The sequence below is a fragment of the Ammospiza nelsoni genome, chromosome 2 (assembly GCF_027579445.1).
Source record: "Ammospiza nelsoni isolate bAmmNel1 chromosome 2, bAmmNel1.pri, whole genome shotgun sequence".
NCBI lineage: Eukaryota > Metazoa > Chordata > Aves > Passeriformes > Passerellidae > Ammospiza > Ammospiza nelsoni.
Window position 1 is genome coordinate 120,397,788 of NC_080634.1, and position 18,662 is coordinate 120,416,449.

Genomic DNA, 18,662 nt, shown 5'->3' on the forward strand with positions numbered 1-18,662 from the left:
GCCCCAGCTCTGGAGCTGGAGAGGGGACAGTGGGGCCCAGGGCCTGTCCCTGTCCCTGCTCAGGCTGCTGCTCTGCTCTGGGCTGCAGAGTGCCCACAGTGATGGAACCAGGCGGGCGAGGGTCGTGTCCTGCCCGGGCCATGCCTGAGGAGGAGCAGGGCCAGGTGCTGCTGGCCATGCCCACGTGGCACTGCTGCTCTGGTGGCCCTGGGGACAGGCACAGCTCTCGGGGACCACCGGGCCCAGGCAGCCCATGGTCCCCAGCCATCCAGGCTTGGCCCCGTGCATGTGAGGGGCTGGATGGGGGTCACAGGAGGGGAAGGGTCCGGGCCTGGCAGAGCCACCCTGCACACCTGGGCTGGGGTCCCAAACAGGAGCTGACACTGGAGCAACTCCTGGGTTTGCCAAGGGACCTTCACGGAACCGTGGCTTTTGGGCTCAGCTGCTGTTTGAGCCAGAAACCAGGTGATTTCTCTTAAAAATTACACCAGTTCTGTCCTCCCTGCTTTGTCTCTGCTTCACCTGGAGCGTTTTGCCTGGCTCAGTCTGCACGGCTGGAAACAGCAGCCATTCCACAATTAGCAGGCGCTAATGAGGCTGCTGGAGCTTCCAGGGGATGCTGCAGCTCTGCCTCCTCAGCTGGCCCGTTTAGAGTGGGAATCACAGAATCACAGACAGCTTTGGCTTGGAAAGGACCCTAAAGGCCATCTCATTCCACCCCCCTGCACTGCCATGCCGTGTCCCCAAGTGCCACTTCTGAGACAATCCCTGCCCAGAGATCCTGGCAGAGCCTTGTCCACAGCTGAGACCCCCTGTCCTCCCCCTCAGAGCTGCCCTCAGACCCTGTCCCGTGGGAAGGAGCTCTGGGACACACCGTGGGTGGCAGGGGCTTCCCCAGCCTCAGAAAGGGTGAGACAAACCCACAGGAGAGCCCCTGGGTGCCCAGACAGCCTCTGGGTCTGGCACTGTGGGTTTTCCTTGTGCCCAAACCTTGGGGTTTGAGCCCTTGGGTTCCCAAAGAGCCTCTGGGTCTGGCACGGAGGAGACACTGTGGGTTTTCCTTGTGCCCAAACCCCTCCATGGGCACCTGCCCGTGGCCAGGCTGGGACAGGCAGCGCCAGCCCGAGCTCCTGGGGCAGCATCTCCAGTCTGGTGCTCAGGAGGGTAACTGGGAGCCTGGAGGGTGACTGGGGAGCCCCCAGGGTAACTGGGGAGCCCCAAGGGTAATTGGGAGCCCCCAGGGTAACTGGGGAGCCTGGAGGGTGACTGGGGAGCCCCCAGGGTAACTGGGGAGCCCCAAGGGTAACTGGGAGCCCCCAGGGTAACTGGGGAGCCTGGAGGGTAACTGGGAGCCCCCAGGGTAACTGGGGAGCCTGGAGGGTGACTGGGGAGCCCCCAGGGTAACTGGGATCTCGGGGATAGCCGCGGGGCCCGAGCTGGGTGCCGTGTGCCCCTGAGAGGGAAGGAGCGGGCCGGGGTCCCCTGGGCAGCCCCCCCTGCCCCGTGCCGGGCCCGGCCCCGCGGGGCGAGCGGCGGAGCGCGGCTCGATGCCTCCCTCTGCCGGGGCTGCGGGCCCAGCGGGGCGGCGGGGCCCGAGCGGCCCGGGGAGCGCGGCGTGGGGATGGGCACCGGGGAGGGGGGATGCGGGATGTGAGATGCGGGATGCGGGATGTGAGATATGGGATGTGAAATGTGAGATGCAGGATACGGGATGCGATGCAGAATGCGGGATGTGGGATGCGGGATGCGGGATGGGAAAAGTGAGATGCAGGATATGGGATATGATGCAGGATGTGAAATGTGGAATGTGGGATGTGGGATGTGAAATGGGAGATGCAGGATACGGGATGCGGGATGTGGGATGCGGGATGTGAAATGTGGAATGCGGGATGTGGGATATGGGATGTGAAATGTGAGATGCAGGATACGGGATGCGATGCAGGATGCGGGAGGCAGATGTAGAGGCAGGAGATGGGATGAGATGCAGAATCCAGGGTCAGGAGGCAGCTGCAGGATGCAAGAGGCAGGTGGGGGATGTGGAAAATGCAAATGCAGGAGGTGGGTGTGGATGCAGGATGAGGGAGGTGGGATGCAGATGTGGATGCAGATATGGATGGGGATGCAGATGTGGATGCAGGAGGAGGGAGGTGAGATGAAGATGTGGATGCAGGATGAGGGAGGTGGGATGCAGATGCAGATGGGGATGAGGGATGTGGATGCAGGATGAGGGAGGTGGGATGCAGATGGGGATGTGGATGCAGGATGAGGGAGGTGGGATGCAGATGCAGATGGGGATGAGGGATGAGGGAGGTGGAATGCAGATGTGGATGCAGGATGAGGGAGGTGGGATGCAGATGGGGATGGAGATGGGGATGTGGATGCAGGATGAGGGAGGTGGGATGCAGATGGGGATGCAGGATGAGGGAGGTGGGATGCAGATGGGGATGTGGATGCAGGATGAGGGAGGTGGGATGCAGATGTGGATGCAGGAGGAGGGAGGTGGGATGCAGATGGGGATGTGGATGCAGGATGAGGGAGGTGGGATGCAGATGGGGATGTGGATGCAGGATGAGGGAGGTGGGATGCAGATGGGGATGTGGATGCAGGAGGAGGGAGGTGGGATGCAGATGGGGATGGGGATGCAGGATGAGGGAGGTGGGATGCAGGTGTGGATGAGGGATGCTGCAGTCCCTGCTGCCCCCATCACGCTGTGGCCTCGGGCTGCACTGGGGGCTCCCCAGGTCCCCAAGGAGAGGAACCATCTCCACAGAGTCACACAGGCTGCCCCATGCCAAATGCACCCAGAGGCTCTCGGTGCCGTGTCAGACCTTTATGAAAAGTTTTTTTCTTCCATTCTTCTTCCTTTTGTCACATTCCTCCTTTTCCTGGAGCAGGAGGACAGCCCAGAAATCGAGTCCCCGAGAGGCTGCTCTCCTGCACAGCCTCTGCAGAGGAACCTCAGCAAAGCTCAGTCAGAGCCAGGACCCACGTGCCTTGGGGAGGTCTGGGGGATCCCTGCCACCACCTCCCTGCCCCAGGGATCACGGAATCATTAAAGTGGCAGAGAAACCATTTACAAGAGCTGGAGGGACAGGAGCCAGGGAATGGCTGCCAGTGCCAGAGGGCAGGGCTGGGTGGGACATTGACAATGAGGAATTGTTCCCTGGCAGGGTGGGCAGGCCCTGGCACAGGGTGCCCAGAGCAGCTGGGGCTGCCCCTGCATCCCTGGCAGTGCCCAAGGCCAGGCTGGACACTGGGGACAGTGGGAGGTGTCCCTGCCATGGCAGGGGTGGAAGGAGATGATCCTTCAGGTCCCTGCCACCCAAACCAGTTCCTGATTCCATGATTCTCTGCTGTGCCTTTCCCTTTGTGCCTGGAAGCCCCAGGCAGGCCTGTGGCAAACCCACTGGGTGGTGGTCTCACAGCTTGCCCAGCCTGTCTGGGATGGTGCATCAGGCAGAAATCCACCTCGAGGTGGGGCCTCCCTCCCTTGTCAGCTCCTCTGCAGCCCCTCAGAGCTGCTCCTTAAAGCTGCCAGTCTCTGGGAGCTTCATCTGCTTTTGTGGTTAATCTTTAACTCCCCTTTGTGCCCACAAGAATAACTGTTCTCACTGATAACCCCTGGCTGATCCCTGTGATCCCTGTGGGCTCTGCTCCCTAATTAACTGATGGAAATTGCTGATATCCCTGGCACAATAGCATGGATATCCAGCACTCTGCCATAGAATATTTTAGACTTTATTGAGGTATTTATTCATTCTTTTTTTAGCAAATAAAGCAGGCACAGCCTCATTCTCCATTAGACCTTTTTGTGGGAGGGAAATCAGTAGAGGAAATTATGTTTGGTTCAAATATTTATGCTGTGACATCACTCAGGGTATGGGCATTTCTCCAAATTAACCACATACAGTGTGCAAAGCACAAGGCCACATCTGACCATAAAAAAGGCATACACAGAGTCATGGAATCATGGAATGGTGTGGATTGGAAGGGACCTTAAAGTCCACAGAATCAGAGAATCATAGAGCAGAATCATGGAGTGCCAGCTGTGCCCCACGGGCACCTTGTGCCCAGCCGAGAGCACTCAGTGCCACCTCCAGGGCACACCTGCAGGGATGGGCACTGCAAAGCTCCCTGGGCAGCCCCTGCCAAGGCCTGAGCTCCCTTTCCATGGGCAAATTGCTGCTGCTGTCCCAGCTGAGCCCAGCCTGAGGCTCTATCATTGAGAGAATTCACAACTCTCAGGTAGAACTTTAGCATCCAGGTCTGTGCAGTAATTCCAGTTGGCACCAGCTGATGAGCTTGCCCTTCAATTTTAACACAATTTCTGCTGTCTTTCTGGGCTGTGTGACCCCACCACCCCTGTGAGCCTCCAGCACAGACCCCCAGCTCCAGCCCAGCTCATGTCATGACCGTGGGGTCACATTTGGCTTCCTGCAGCTTTCTGGTGCTGCAGGACTGACCTGATTTTTGCTCTGTACACAACTGGAGTCATGGCAATGGGACCAGCAGCAGATGCTGGCCATGAGAATGTCAGCACTGGGAGAAGAATTTTTCACCAATTTGTGAATCTTGGGCAGGCTGATCACTGCAATGCTGGGGATTAGCACAGCACAGGTGTGGGAAGTGCAGGTGTTCAAAGCCCTGCTCTCAGTGGTGGACAAAGTGTGCATGGAATCATCTTGTCAAGGGTAAAGCAGGGAATACATGGAAGTGTGTGTGACGCTGTTCACAGGGGTCCGAGGATGAGGGAAGAGACGAGGATCTGACTCCATGTTTCAGAAGGCTGATTTATTATTTTATTATATATATTACATTAAAACTATACTAAAAGAATAGAAGAAAGGATTTCATCAGAAGGCTAGCTAACGACAGAGAGCAAAGAATGAAAACAAAGGTTTGTGGCTCGGCTCTCTGTCTGAGCCAGCTGACTGTGATTGGCCATTAAATAGAAACAACCACATGAGACCAATCCCAGATGCACCTGTTGCATTCCACAGCAGCAGATAACCATTGTTTGCATTTTGTTCCTGAGGCCTCCCAGCTTCTCAGGAGGAAAAACCCTAAGGAAAGGATTTTTCATAAAACGTGTCTGTGACAAGTGTGCATGGAATACATCTTGTCAAGGCTAAAACACAGAATACATGGAAGTGTGCATGGAATACATCTTGTCAAGGCTAAAACACAGAATACATGGAAGTGTGCATGGAATATATCCTGTCGAGGCTAAAGCAGGGGGATTGGCATTAAACTCCCCCAGGCTGTGCAGCACCTGCAGCCCCTCGCTGCCTGCTGACTGGGACACCCAGCCCCAGTGCTGGCCAGGACTGGGCAGTGTGGGGCTGCTGGGAGGCCAGTGCTTCCCATCTTGGGTCTCTGCTGCTCACAGTGACCCCGAGATGTGTCACAAAGTCTCTGTTCCCAGCCCGGCAGTCAAAGGAATCAGGGCTCTTCAATTCTCATTCTCAAGGTTGTTTATTTATCTTATCTATAAAATTCTTTCTCCTGACCTGCCAAGGTCGCTCAGCAGGACAGTCCAGGCACTCTGCCTGCCCCCAGGGCAATGTTATCTTTTATACAAAAAACTACGTGTACAATGTTTACAATAACCTCCCGACACCTATCACGTATGTTAGACAGTGAGCTTCTACTCTAAACCAACCCAAAAGTGCCACCATCACAGCAGAAGATGGAGAACATGAAGAAGAACAAGAAAGGCTGGACATGCCCAGATTCTTCCTCCATCTTGCCCCCTGAACCTCCTTTCCAAAAACCCCAAAAATCTATTTTTCACCCTGTGATAAGTTCACTAACATTCTATTTAAGCTTTCATGGCTTGCAGAGCTTCATCTAAGGTTGGTAACTTGCTCCATGGGTCACAATCAAACCCACAGGGGCATTCTGGGCTCTGTGCCAGGGTCTCTGAGCCCCTGACAGGGGTTTGGCAGTCCAGGACAGCCAGAGGGGTGTCCTGAATTCTGACACTGCCCAGCCTGAGAGCCCCACTCAGGCTGAGATCAGCACTGTGTGCTGGCCTGGGACAGCCAGCCCCAGTGCTGGGCAGGACTGAGAGCCCCACTCAGGCTGAGATCAGCACTGTGTGCTGGCCAGGGACAGCCAGACCCAGTGCTGGACAGGGCCGGGCACTGTGGGGCAGTGGGAGCCCAGTGCTGCCCAGCCCCACTGCCCCAGAGATCAGCCCCAGCCACCTCCCTGCAAGGTCTCCTGGTGACCTCGGGCTCACTGGCAGCCACCAGGACCCCAGGCCCTTCTCCAGCTCTCCCTTCTAGCAAGATCATAATAAAAGCCCCGATTATAATGAAATTTAACCCAAAGTCTGTGGCACAGGTCTGCTTAGGCCCAAAGGCACAGCACAGTCTGTCCTCAGGCTCTGGTTTATTGCTGCTAAAATTGGTTACTGATGGCAAGGAGCTGCTGTGACTCACTGGGTGTTTGCATTCTGTGGGGTTGACTTCCCAAGCACCTTCCCACCTGGAGCTCAGGATCTGTTTCCATGGCAGGGAGCTGATCAGTGCCCAGCTGTGCCAGGCTGCAGTGCCACCCTCAGCCCCCTCTGGCAGCCCTGAGCCTCCTCAGCCTCCCACGGGAGCTGCCATCAGCACAATCCTCAGGGAACAGCCTCCCCTGACACTGAAGAGATTCCTTTCTTCTCTGGAACTTCATTGTCTTCTACTGGAAGGTGTGCCTGCCTCTGCCAGGGTAGGACTGGATGGGTTTTAAGGTCCCTCCCAGCCCAAACCCTTCTGTTGGAACACATGAAATAAAAGCCTCCCCGAGTCCTTCAGAGACAGGAAGGAATGCAGGGATTGAACTGGAACCTTTAGAGAAACTGAAATATATTAATCCTCACAGACATGAAGTAGGAGTGTAAGTTTTGGTTTAAAGTAAGTAGAAATACATCTTAAGAGACTGTGCTAGCAGTAAAAGGCCTTAAAGCCTAGTTTAAAGTTCAGTAGTGATACCTTGCACAATATTAACTTAGCTCCAGACATCATGAAAACATAGCAGAACACTGCTTGCATTTCTGGATAGAACAGATAGAGCCATTTGTGTGAGCAGACAGAACTGTGTATGTAGGTTTTGGGTAAGGACTGACTCTGCTTTCACACATTAGAATTAAGCCAGGAGAGGTGTAGGAAGAATGTTTTAGGATCGTGTTTTTAGCTGATTATGTGATTTATTAATAAAATCCCCCTGTATTGGGGTAAAAGAGGTAGCAGTGGCTGCTGCTGCTGCTTCTAAACACTGAGACTCTGTGCCAGAAAGCTTTTAGCTTTTTTTAGCATCACTTGAATACTCTGAACTCTTCACCTTCGAGGCTGATGCATTCATGAAATAAATAACTTTACACCAACCAACAGCTTCTCCTGTCTCTTTGAAGGCCCAAGACTCACTCCTAACACCCTTCCATCTTTCCATGATTTCCATGATCCTGTGCCCAGCCTGGCTGAGAGCTGTTGTACACGTCCTGCACCCACAGAGCATGGCCAATGCTGCCAACCTCATAGCTTCAAAGAGCTCTGGAACACTCACTTAAGGAAATACAAACTCAGAGAGGGACAAAAGTGGTTTGGAGGGACAAAGAGAGCACAGAATGAGCATCTGGTGTGGGAAAATGCAGCACATTTAGGCAAGGGGGGTGTACAGGGATACGGGCAGGACAACAGGGAGATGGTGCAGTGCTCTGCATCATCCCATGCAAAGGACAAGGTCTGGGCATTCACATGGGACAACCTGGAAAAATTTTGGAGAGATGGGGGGATCTGCACACCCATGACCACGGTGTCTGTGCAGGGAAAGCTCACAGGAAGGGTAACTCAGGGCTGAACCACAGGTAAAGGGACAAACCCCATCCCTGGCAGTGTTCCAGGCCAGGCTGGACAGGGCTGGGAGCAGCCTGGGGCAGTGGGAGCTGTCCATGCCCAGGCAGGGGCTGGAGCTGGAGGAGCTTTAATGTCTCTCCCAGCCAAACACTCCTTTGATTCTATGATTTTTGCTTTTCAACAAGTGTTGTCTGGGTAAACATCAAGCCAACCGAGTGTGTGATGGCACCAAATGGCTCCAGGACCAGCTGCAAAAATCTGCAGCAGTCCCTGGTTCCCTGGTGCAGAAGCCTGGGCAGGCAGGAGTGAAAGCATTGCTGTGCCTCAGATTCCTGATGCCCACTGGAGCAGGAAGGCCGAAGCAGGATCAGAGCAGGATGTGCCCGGGAAGGGGCAGTGCCCTCCTGGGGCAGCACCGTTTTGGGGCCAGCTTCCCTGTTCTGGTGTGTGGGGGCCAAACAACACAAAGGCAGCTCCAGGGCAGCCCTGGGGCAGGAGAGGGCATGAACAGCAGACTGAGAGCAGATCCAGCAGAGAGGGGTCCACCAGGAGACCCCCAGAGCCCCTGGAGCCGTTTCCTGAAGGGCCCAGAAGAAGGAGTGTAAGTTTTAGTTTTAAGTAGAAATGGATCTGTGTTAGCCATGAAAGGCCCTAAAGCCTAGTTTAAAGTTCAGTAGTGATACCTTGCACAACATTAACTGGGCTCCAGACATCATGAAAACATAGCAGAACATTGCTTGCATTTCTGGATAGAACAGGCAGAACCATTTGTGTGAGCAGATAGAACTGTGTGTGTAGGTTTTGGGTAAGGACTGACACTGATTTTGCACATTAGAATTAAGCCAGGAGAGGTGTAGGAAGAATGTTTTAGGATTGTGTTTTCAGCTGATTATATGACTTATGAATAAAATCCCCCTGTATTGGGGTAAATGAGGTAGCAGTGGCTGCTGCTGCTTCTGCTGTTGTTGTGACTGCATGTGCCCACACCAAGAGCAGGATGCTGGATGCCAGGTGGGGAATGTTTCCTACAAAAAGTGTCCCCAAACCCGGGCAGTGCCTCAGGACCACCTGCTTGGATTAGTGCTGGAGCCAGGATGAATGCTGGTGATCTCCTTTCCTACCCAAGCTCTCTTTCACACTCTCCTGCCTCCCTCTTTCACTTCTGTCTTTTATTTCTCTCACTATTACAAGGTAGGTGCAAAACATGTTCTCATTTTCACACCGGGTGTGGAGCTGGCCAATAAAACCTGGTGAGATGTGTTTTTGGGACCCTTCTGGCTGTTGCCATTCCTTTGTGACCCTTCCTTTGGGCACCTGTGACTCCTGGGTGCTCCCTGCTACACAGGAGTGGGCCGTGACACCTGGCACGAGTGAGTCACCGAACAATGGAACAACAGATTCCAGAGAAAAGCAGCTGAGATGAGCACACAGTGATGCACTGGGGGGAACACGTCAGATGGAAGATGACAGGCTGGTGGCTGACAATTATCTCTCAGGAACAAGCTGTCACTGCTCTGACAATGTTACAACACAGTTCAGTGATCAGCAGTTCCAAAAACAAACCAGATATTAGAAATTCCCTGGCAAGGAGCAGGAAACATGGCCGGGACAGTGCAGGGCGTCTGAAATGCCACAGTTCTGAGCCTCCAGGGGCAAAACTCTGCTGGTGGAGGGAGCAGGGGTGGAAAAGGGTCTGGGGTGGGTGGGGGAGATCTGCTCAGGGACATCTCAGTGTGAGGGGTTGGGCTGTTTGCTACCTGTCAGGAAGGCACAGCCGGGGAACAGGGACAGGAGCAGAGGGAGCGGCCTCAGGCTGGGCCAGGGCAGGCTCAGCTGGGACAGCAGCAGCAATTTGCCCATGGAAAGGGAGCTCAGGCCTTGGCAGGGGCTGCCCAGGGAGCTTTGCCGTGCCTGTCCCTGCAGGTTGTGAAAGATGGTCTGGAGTTCCCCAGACCGTGCCCAGGACAGACATCAGGGCCCTGATGGGAATTCCGGCCTGCTGGTGGTGGATGAACGCCAAAAACCCTGAGGGCCCTGATGGGAACTGTGGCCTGCCAAGGGATTGTTCACAGCTGTGTCTACAGCTTCTGGCAGGGCCTGCCAAGGGGTGGCACACCCTGGATGCTGGCACCTGTTTCACAACAATAGACCAGGAATTTCCCCACCTCTTGGCCTGGCTGGGCTTTTCTGGGGTAACCTGTGGTAGTCTCCCCTCACAGAAGAGCCATCATCTCTTTATGACCATCGTGATCGATGGGCTGAGATGGGAGAAGCCTCTCCCTCAAGGACTGAGACTGAAAACCCTGTGTGGGACTGGGACTGAAACCCCTGTGTGGAGAAGTTCCCCCCTCCCAAGGACTGGGACTGAAACCCCTGTGTAGGACTGAGCCATGAGAACCCTATGTGGAGAAGTTCCCCCCTCCTTCCAAGGACTGAGCATGAAGACCCTATGTGGAGAAGCCCCCCTCTCCCTCAAGGACTGGGACTGAAAGCCCTGACCCAGGGGAGGGGGAGCCAACCTGACCAAAGCCAGATTTTGCCAAACACTACCTGATGGCTGCACCAAGACAATGGCTCTCACAGCTTACTGCTGAGAACATGGACTACCTGTTACATCTGTTCTTTCCCCTCACAATTTTCAATAGAGTCATCATAATAAAAACCTATGAGTTAACCAGAGATTTTGAGATCTCCCCAATGTAACAGGCAGGTCCTCAGCCAGACTGGACCAAAGGAATTCATCTCTATGTTTGGAAGCAATATATCCCCCCTCTCTCTTTGTCTTTCTCTGTCTTTTCTCTCCCTTAATCCCTCTATCTCATTTGCTGTGGTCATTCAATAAAGGTGCATTTGGTTTGATTGTCACTGCAATCCCCATTCCATGCTGGTTTTTTGCACTCTGATATCAATTAACAAACCATCACCACCCCTGTTCCTACGAGCAGATTGTGACACAGGTGTCCCCTGAGGCGGCACTCAGTGCTCTGGGCTGGGGACAAGGTGGGGAGGTCTCTTCCAGCCTCAGGGATTCTGTGATCACCAAAACAGGGTCTCCCAGAGCCCAAAGTGCTCATACATGAAATTCAGAAGGGTCTGCTCCTCAGGCAGGTGGTTCATCCCTGAAACAGCAGTGGTGTGAGTGAACAAGAGATGTAAGTGAGGAAAAGATGTGAGTGAGGAAAAGAGCAAATCAGCCCCCAGGCTGCTCCAGGAGGAAGGATCTGTCCCCATGCTGAGGGCAGGGGGTCAGGTGAGGCTTTCAGCCCCAGTGATGTGCTCAGGGGTTCCAAGGAGCTGCACTGCTCCCCCTCAGCCCTGCATTTCTGGTTTGTGGTGGGAGTTGTTATTCTCCCTCTGAGGAGCAGCCTGTGTGACATTTGCCGCCTTCTGCACTTTTTCCATGGCCTGTTCCATCCCCAGAGCCCTGGGTCAGTCCCTCCTGGGCTCTCCTGCCCTGTGCAATGGGCAGATCCCAGCGAGGGATCTGAGGAGCAGCCTGTGTGACATCTGCTGCCTTTTGCATCTTTTCCATGGCCTGTTCCATCCCCAGAGCCCTGGGTCGGTCCCTCTGGGCTCTCCTGCCCATGCAATGGGCAGATCCCTGAGAGGGGAGCAAAGAGGGTTTGTGGTGGGGGCCAGGGCTGGGCACACACCTGCTCTGGGAAGGGAACTCTGGATTTCTCCAGGCTGGAGCAGCCAGCTGCCACCCAAACACTGTTCCTGTGCTGGCACCAGCTCCTCAGAGAGAGGGGGAAGTTCCTGCCCAGGCCAGCGCCTGTGCCAGCAGCTCTGCTGTTAAAGCTGCCCCAGAAGCTGCTGGGCTGCCTGGGAGTGCTGGAGAGAGGGTGAGGCTTTTCAGGCTGGTAAGGCTGACTGATTTGGGGGCATAAATGCAGTTCTAATGCAAGTGAGCTACTTCCCAGCTCTCAGGTTTCTGTGTCTGTCTCCTCAGGCTTGTAGCTGCTTTTTCTGGGGCGTTTTGTGCTATTTTAATGCTGTAAATGCTTTGTCTTGCTTCTGTGTTTTGCAAAATTCTTCTTAAAATGTGTCTGGTTCAGGCCCTTGTGCTGTGTCAACGAGGAATGGGAGGGAATTTTCTTGGTAAAGTCTTGATGTTGGTTGATTGGTGTGGGGTTGTTTTTTGGGTGTTTTAGAAAATGACTATAAAATTGGTGCCAGCCTCTGGCAGGCAGAGGAGGCCGAGGCACAGTGTGTGAAATGTCTTTTATTGCTCAGATCAGAGCAGGCTGGAGCACCCTGAGGTGCTGGGAGGTGACCCTGCCCACAGCAGAGGTGGAATGAGATGGGCTTTGAGATTCCTTCTGGCCTTCTGTGATTCTCTGGTGATTCAGCTCTCCACTGAAGGCTTCAGGAGAGGGTGTCCAAGTCTCAGATACAGATAGAGAAAATGTTTTCCTGTCTTAGCACAGTCCTGAAGTTAACACAGGGCTCCTGCAGCTCCTGGCCCACACAAGGTGCCGTGTTTGGTGCATTCCCTGAGCTCAGGAGAGACATCCCTGAGCATCCCTGAGCATCCCTGACATCCCTGCACTCCTCGAGCTCAGGACAGACATCCCTGCAGTCCCTGAGCTCAGGACAGACATCCCTGAGCATCCCTGACATCCCTGCACTCCTCGAGCTCAGGACGGACATCCCTGCAGTCCCTGAGCCCAGGACAGACATCCCTGCCCTCCCCTGCCTTGGAGCACAGGGTCTGGGGCTGGGAGCTCCTCTCTGGAGCCCTGGGGAGGCAGAAGGGCCCCGAAGGCAGCGGGTGTCCCCAAGCTCAGGGCTGATGGAGAGCCCAGTCCCGGCTCTCCCGGGGCTGTTTGTCCCCACGGTGCTGCTGTCCTGGTGATAACGGTGCTGACCTTGCCGCCTGCCCGGGGGGCTGCTCCGTGTCCTTGGTGCCATCAAGATGTGCGGTGTTGTCCCTGGAGGAGCTGCCAGCTCCCGGGGAGTGCCCGGCTGCACAGCACCTCCCTCGCTGCTGCCCGCGACAAACACACTCCTGCGCTGTCCCTCTGTTCCCTCTGCCCAGCCCTGTCCCCTCTCCTGGCTCTGTCCCCTCTCTCCCAGCGCTGTCCCCTCTCCCATAGCTCTCTCCCCTCTGTCCCCTCTCTGTCCCCTCTCTCCCAGCACTGTCCCCTCTCTGTCCCTGTCCCCCAGCTCTGTCCCCTCTCTCCCAGCGCTGTCCCCTCTGTCGCAGCCCGTTCCCGGGATGGCAGTGGCGCTGGCGGTGGCGCTGGCGGTGGCACTGGCGGTGGCACTGGTGCCGCTGGCAGCCGAGGCGGGCAAGGACCCTCTGCTGAACGTGTGCATGGATGCCAAGCACCACAAGAGCCAGCCGGGCCCCGAGGGCAAGCTCTACCAGCAGGTACGAGCGGGGCTGGGCTGGGCCGGCACACCTGGCTGGGTACCCACACACCTGGATGGCACACCTGGCTGGGCACTGGCACACCTGGCTGGGTACCCACACACCTGGATGGCACACCTGGCTGGGCACTGGCACACCTGGCTGGGTACCCCAGAGCACAGCGGGAGGAGGAGGAAGGGAAGGGAAGGGAAGGGAAGGGAAGGGAAGGGAAGGGAAGGGAAGGGAAGGGAAGGGAAGGGAAGGGAAGGGAAGGGAAGGGAAGGGAAGGGAAGGGAAGGGAAGGGAAGGGAAGGGAAGGGAAGGGAAGGGAAGGGAAGGGAAGGGAAGGGAAGGGAAGGGAAGGGAAGGGAAGGGAAGGGAAGGGAAGGGAAGGGAAGGGAAGGGAAGGGAAGGGAAGGGAAGGGAAGGGAAGGGAAGGGAAGGGAAGGGAAGGGAAGGGAAGGGAAGGGAAGGGAAGGGAAGGGAAGGGAAGGCTCTCCTGTGCTCCCTCAGTGTGGGACACCCTCCTTGCTCTGCCCCAGCCCCTTGGCAGAGGAAAGGGGTTTGTTTCTGTTCCTGGGCTGGCACAATTCCTGCTGAGGAACTGATCTGCTGCTCCAGCCCTGCCTCGCTGCAGTGCCCAGCTCCTGAGGCCACAGTGACCAGAGTTTGCTGCAGAGGACAAAGTGCTGCGGTTGCTGAGGGCTGTGCCCCTGGAGCTGCTGCCTGTCCCCTCTGTGCTGCAGTGCTCCCCCTGGAAGGACAACGCCTGCTGCACGGCCAACACCAGCCTGGAGGCACACAAGGACCAGTCCTACCTCTACAACTTCAACTGGAACCACTGCGGGGTGATGCCCCCCCAGTGCAAGCGCCACTTCATCCAGGACACGTGCCTGTACGAGTGCTCCCCCAACCTGGGGCCCTGGATCCAGCAGGTGGGCTCAGACCCGGCAATCCTGGCACTCTGCGGTTGGGAGGGACCCCAAATCCCACCCAGTGCCACCCCTGCCATGGCAGGGACACCTCCCACTGTCCCCAGTGTCCAGCCTGGCCTCGGGCACTGCCAGGGGTACAGGGGCAGCCCCAGCTGCTCGGGGAACTCCATCCCAGCCCTGCCCACCTGCCAGGGAAGGATTTCTCTGCCATATCTAGGCTGCCTCAGCTTTTCCCACAGGACAGAAAGCTTCCAAGGGCTTCTCTGGCCTGTGACTGATGGAGGAATTCCTTGTGTCAGGACCCACCTGTGCTGGGCTGAGGCTCCTCTGGGCCCAGCTGTGCTCCCCCAGGAGGGGCTGGGGGATCTGGGTGTGGCAGAGCCCCCGGGTGACACCTGCCTGGCCCTGTGCCCTGCAGGCTGACAGCAGCTGGAGGAAGGAGAGGATCCTGCACGTGCCCCTGTGCAGGGAGGACTGCGAGGAGTGGTGGCAGGACTGCAGGGACGCCCTCACCTGCAAGGAGAACTGGCACAAGGGCTGGAACTGGGCCACAGGTTGGTGGGCTTGGGAGCCTGTCCTCACCCCTGGTGGGTCACTGGCAGTGCCACTGCTGCTCTTGTCAGAGCCCAGGACATTCCTTCTGGCTGCCTTGGATGGCTGCCAGGGGGCTCAGACACCTTGGCATGGGGTCACAGACACCTGTGCCTTTGATTTTAGCACATGGAAACAATTCCCAGCTTTGTGTGAGGAGTTACAGGCCACAAGGGTTTGAGTAGAATGACAGTGAATTTGTCACAGGGTGAAAAAGTAGAATTTTGGGGATTTAGAATGGGGGTTCAAGAGGCAAGATGGAGGAATCTGGGCATGTCCTGTCCTCCTTCTCCTTCTCCTTCTCCTTCTCCTTCTCCTTCTCCTTCTCCTTCTCCTTCTCCTTCTCCTTCTCCTTCTCCTTCTCCTTCCCCTTCTCCTCTTCTTCTCCTTCTCCTTCTCCTTCTCCTTCTCCTTCTCCTTCTCCTTCTCCTTCTCCTTCTCCTTCTCCTTCTCCTTCTCCTTCTCCTTCTCCTTCTCCTTCTCCTTCTCCTTCTCCTTCTCCTTCTCCTTCTCCTTCTCCTTCTCCTTCTCCTTCTCCTCCTCTTCTTCTTGGCCTCCATCTTCTGCTGGGATGGTGGCACTTCTGGATGGGTTTAAAGTAGAGACAGACTGTCTAACATAGGTGATAGGTATTAGGAAGTTATTGTAAATAAAGTACAGGTAGTTCTTAGTATAAAAAGCCAACACCACCCCAAGGGCAGGGACTGTGCCACAACCCAACCTGCTGGACAGATCTCAGCAGGTCAGAGAAATAATGGAATAGATAAGAGAAAATAAATAACATTGAGAACCAGAGCCGAGGAGTCTCAGTTTCTCCAGTGGCAGGGCTGGGAGAAAAAGGACTTTCTAACACCTCAGGGATCATCACAGGCACAGGAACGAGACCCTGTCACCTCTCTGGGGTGTCAGGAGGGTGGCCGAGCGCCAGTGCTCAGGTGTGGCCATGGGCAGGTGAGCTGCTCGGCCAGGGGAAGGACAGAGAGGAATGGCCGTGCTCCCCCTGGGGTTTGTGACAGTGCCACGCTGCTGTGCCCAGCTCAGGCGTGGCTGTGGGCTGTGGGACGGACAGGATGGCCGTGCTCTCAGGGCCACGCTGCTGTGCCCAGCTCAGGCGTGGCTGTGGGCTGTGGGACGGACAGGATGGCCGTGCTCTCAGGGCCACGCTGCTGTGCCCGCAGGAACCAACCGCTGTCCCTGGGGCTCCGAGTGCCGGCCCTTCCACCAGGTGTTCCCGCGGCCCCAGGACCTGTGTGAGAAGATCTGGTCCGGCTCCTTCAGGCTCAGCCCCGAGCGCCGGGGCAGCGGCCGCTGCATCCAGATGTGGTTCGACCCCGCCCGGGGCAACCCCAACGCGGCCGTGGCCCGCTACTACGCCGGGATAACGGGATCCTCCCCCGAACAGGAGGGCAGGAGATCCTCCCCGGGCCAGGAGGGCACCCTGCCGCCCCAGAGCCACGGCACCGCGCGGGCCCTGCCCTGCCCCGGGCTGCCCCTGCTGCCCCTGCTGCTGCCCCTGCTGCCCCTGCTGCTGCCCCTGCTGCTGCCCCTGCTGCCCCTGCTGCCCCTGCTGCTGCCCCTGCTGCCCCTGCTGCTGCCCCTGCTGCTGCCCCTGCTGCCCCTGCTGCCCCTGCTGCTGCCCCCGGCGCTGGGGGGCTCCCAGCGAGGGGGCTCCCCGTGACCCCTCGGCAGGAGCTGGCACCGGCAGCTCTGTCCGTCCGTCTGTCCCCGCGCTCAGCACAGTTTGTGTTGTTGGACCGTGGTGCCGCCTCTGTGCTGACCAGAGCAGGGGTTTCCGTGCCTCTGCTGTCCTCTCTGCCCTGCCGTGGGGGCTGCTGACATCTGTCCCTGCCCTGGCTGAGCTCTGTTGGTGTTCGGGCTGCTGTGACTCCCTGAAGGTGCCTTTGGTAATAAACTCTGCCTCTGCTTCAGCCCTGCTGTGCTGATGTGAAATGTTCCTGAGGAGGGGAGAGTCCTGGGTGTGGGGTCTGTAAATGGGGGGAGTTGGACTGGGGGCAGGAAAGATCATAAAATCACAAATGGTTGGCATTGGAAGAGATGTCAAATCTCATTTCTTTCCACTCTCCTGCCATGGCAGGGACACCTCCCACTGTCCCCAGTGTCCAGCCTGGCCTTGGGCACTGCCAGGGGTGCAGGGGCAGCCCCAGCTGCTCTGGGCACCCTGTGCCAGGCCCTGCCCACCCTTCCAGGGAACAATTCCTCACTGCCAATGTCCCACCCAGCCCTGCCCTCTGGCACTGGCAGCCATTCCCTGGGTGCTGTCCCTGCAGGCCTTGTCCCCAGTCCCTCTGCAGCTCTGCTGGAGCCCTTCAGGCCCTGCCAGGGGCTCTGAGCTCTCCCTGCAGCTTCTCCTCTCCAGGTGAGCACCCCCAGCTCTCCCAGCCTGGCTGCAGAGGGGCTCCTGCTGTTGGTGTCCCGGGGCTGGAGGCTCTGCAGGTGGGGCAGAGGGGCAGAGCTGTCCCTGCTGTGCCCTGGCCAGGCTGCAGCCCAGGTGAGCTGGCTCAGCCCTGCCACACCTGCCTGGGGCCCAAGGTGAAGGCTCCCAGGCTGCAGGACCTGGGCAGGACTTGCTGCTTTGCTGCTCTGGAGTTTTCCTTCCTCTGAGGCAGAAACTTCAACAGAACTTTGTGACCGTGTTCACAGGGGTCCGAGGGTGAGGGAAGAGACAAGGATCTGACTGCATGTTTCAGAAGGCTGATTTATTATTTTATGATATATTTTACATTAAAACTATACTAAAAGAATAGAAGAAAGGATTTCATCAGAAGGCCAGCTAAGAATAGAGTAGAAAAGAATGATAACAAAGGTTTGTGGCTCGGCTCTCTGTCTGAGCCAGCTGACTGTGATTGGCCATTAATTAGAAACAACCACATGAGACCAATCCCAGGTGCACCTGTTGCATTCCACAGCAGCAGATAACCATTGTTTGCATTTTGTTCCTGAGGCCTCCCAGCTTCTCAGGAGGAAAAACCCTAAGGAAAGGATTTTTCATAAAACATGCCTGTGACAATCCCTGGCAAGAGAAAAAAACAGAAGTGATGGTTTACAGAGGGACATGGCACAAGAATGGACAGCAAAGAGGAGGATGGGAAAGGCAAGAAGAGATTTGCATTCAGCAAGAGGCAGATGAAAGCACAGGCTGCTCTGTTCTCCAAACGGTGGGGAAGCACAGGCAGTGATGGATGGGGTGACCAGGTTTGGCACTTACTGTGCTCTTTGTTATAAATCGTTGTTCTTGAAGCAGTCTAACGTCAGCAGCATAGTAAGAAATCAGGGAGAATAGGGGAGGAAATTAAAGGCTAATCAAACAGATGGTTTTAAATTATCAGGGCAGGGTAAGGGCAGGGTGACCATTCCTCTGGTAGCACTCACAGAGGGGTAGGGGCAGCCCAAGGGCTGCTGGCAGAGATCTTGGAGCACGAGCAGACGATAAATGGGAATGAAAACCAGTGTGGAGTGAGGCAACAGAGAGGTGGAAAAGAGCAGAGAACCCATGGGATCAACATCCGCAGGTGTGACGGGGGTCACGCACGGAGACGAGATCTCTTTGAGGCCAAGTCACATAACTTGTAGTTTATTGCAAAGGGCGTGGGTGCAGGGCCCTGCTGGGAGCTGCAGCCCCAGCTCGGAGCAGGCCCGAGAGAAGAGAGGCCTGAAGTGTAAGAGAGTCAAGGGCAAAGGTTTAAGAGCGGAGAGCATGTAGAAAGGAGGGGGTGAAGGAGTGCAGAGGGAAGACAAAGAGACAAAGAGAGAAAAGGGCGCGAAGGAGCAAAGAGATAAGGGAGAAGAAAGATAAGAAAGCGCCAAAAGAGAGCAAAAAGAGAGCGAAGCTCCCGTTACAACACAATAAATCATCTTCAGCGTTGAATATGCAGATTCTCATTAACCAATCTACTACAGCATGCATATCTTGTAACA

The 18,662-nt window shown here is 56.2% G+C and overlaps 1 protein-coding gene across 1 annotated transcript; it reads left to right on the forward strand.

Annotated features, from left to right (window-relative positions):
• The first annotated feature begins 12,684 nt into the window (after positions 1–12,684).
• LOC132069677 (folate receptor gamma-like) lies at positions 12,685–16,654 on the forward strand. The gene is made up of 4 exons (XM_059466046.1): positions 12,685–13,221; positions 13,947–14,135; positions 14,554–14,689; positions 15,905–16,654. Exons 1-4 carry the CDS (start codon positions 12,763–12,765, stop codon positions 16,402–16,404), a joined length of 1,284 nt encoding a protein of 427 aa, XP_059322029.1. The 5' UTR covers positions 12,685–12,762; the 3' UTR covers positions 16,405–16,654.
• Positions 16,655–18,662: the final 2,008 nt, after the last annotated feature.

Bases quoted from the DNA above. Each gene is read 5' to 3' on its own strand.
- LOC132069677 (XM_059466046.1), top strand. From the start codon at position 12,763: ATGTGCGGTGTTGTCCCTGGAGGAGCTGCCAGCTCCCGGGGAGTGCCC. The intron at 14,136-14,553 runs GTGGGCTCAGAC...TGTGCCCTGCAG, and splicing joins TGGGGCCCTGGATCCAGCAG to GCTGACAGCAGCTGGAGGAA. The intron at 14,690-15,904 runs GTTGGTGGGCTT...CTGTGCCCGCAG, and splicing joins GGGCTGGAACTGGGCCACAG to GAACCAACCGCTGTCCCTGG.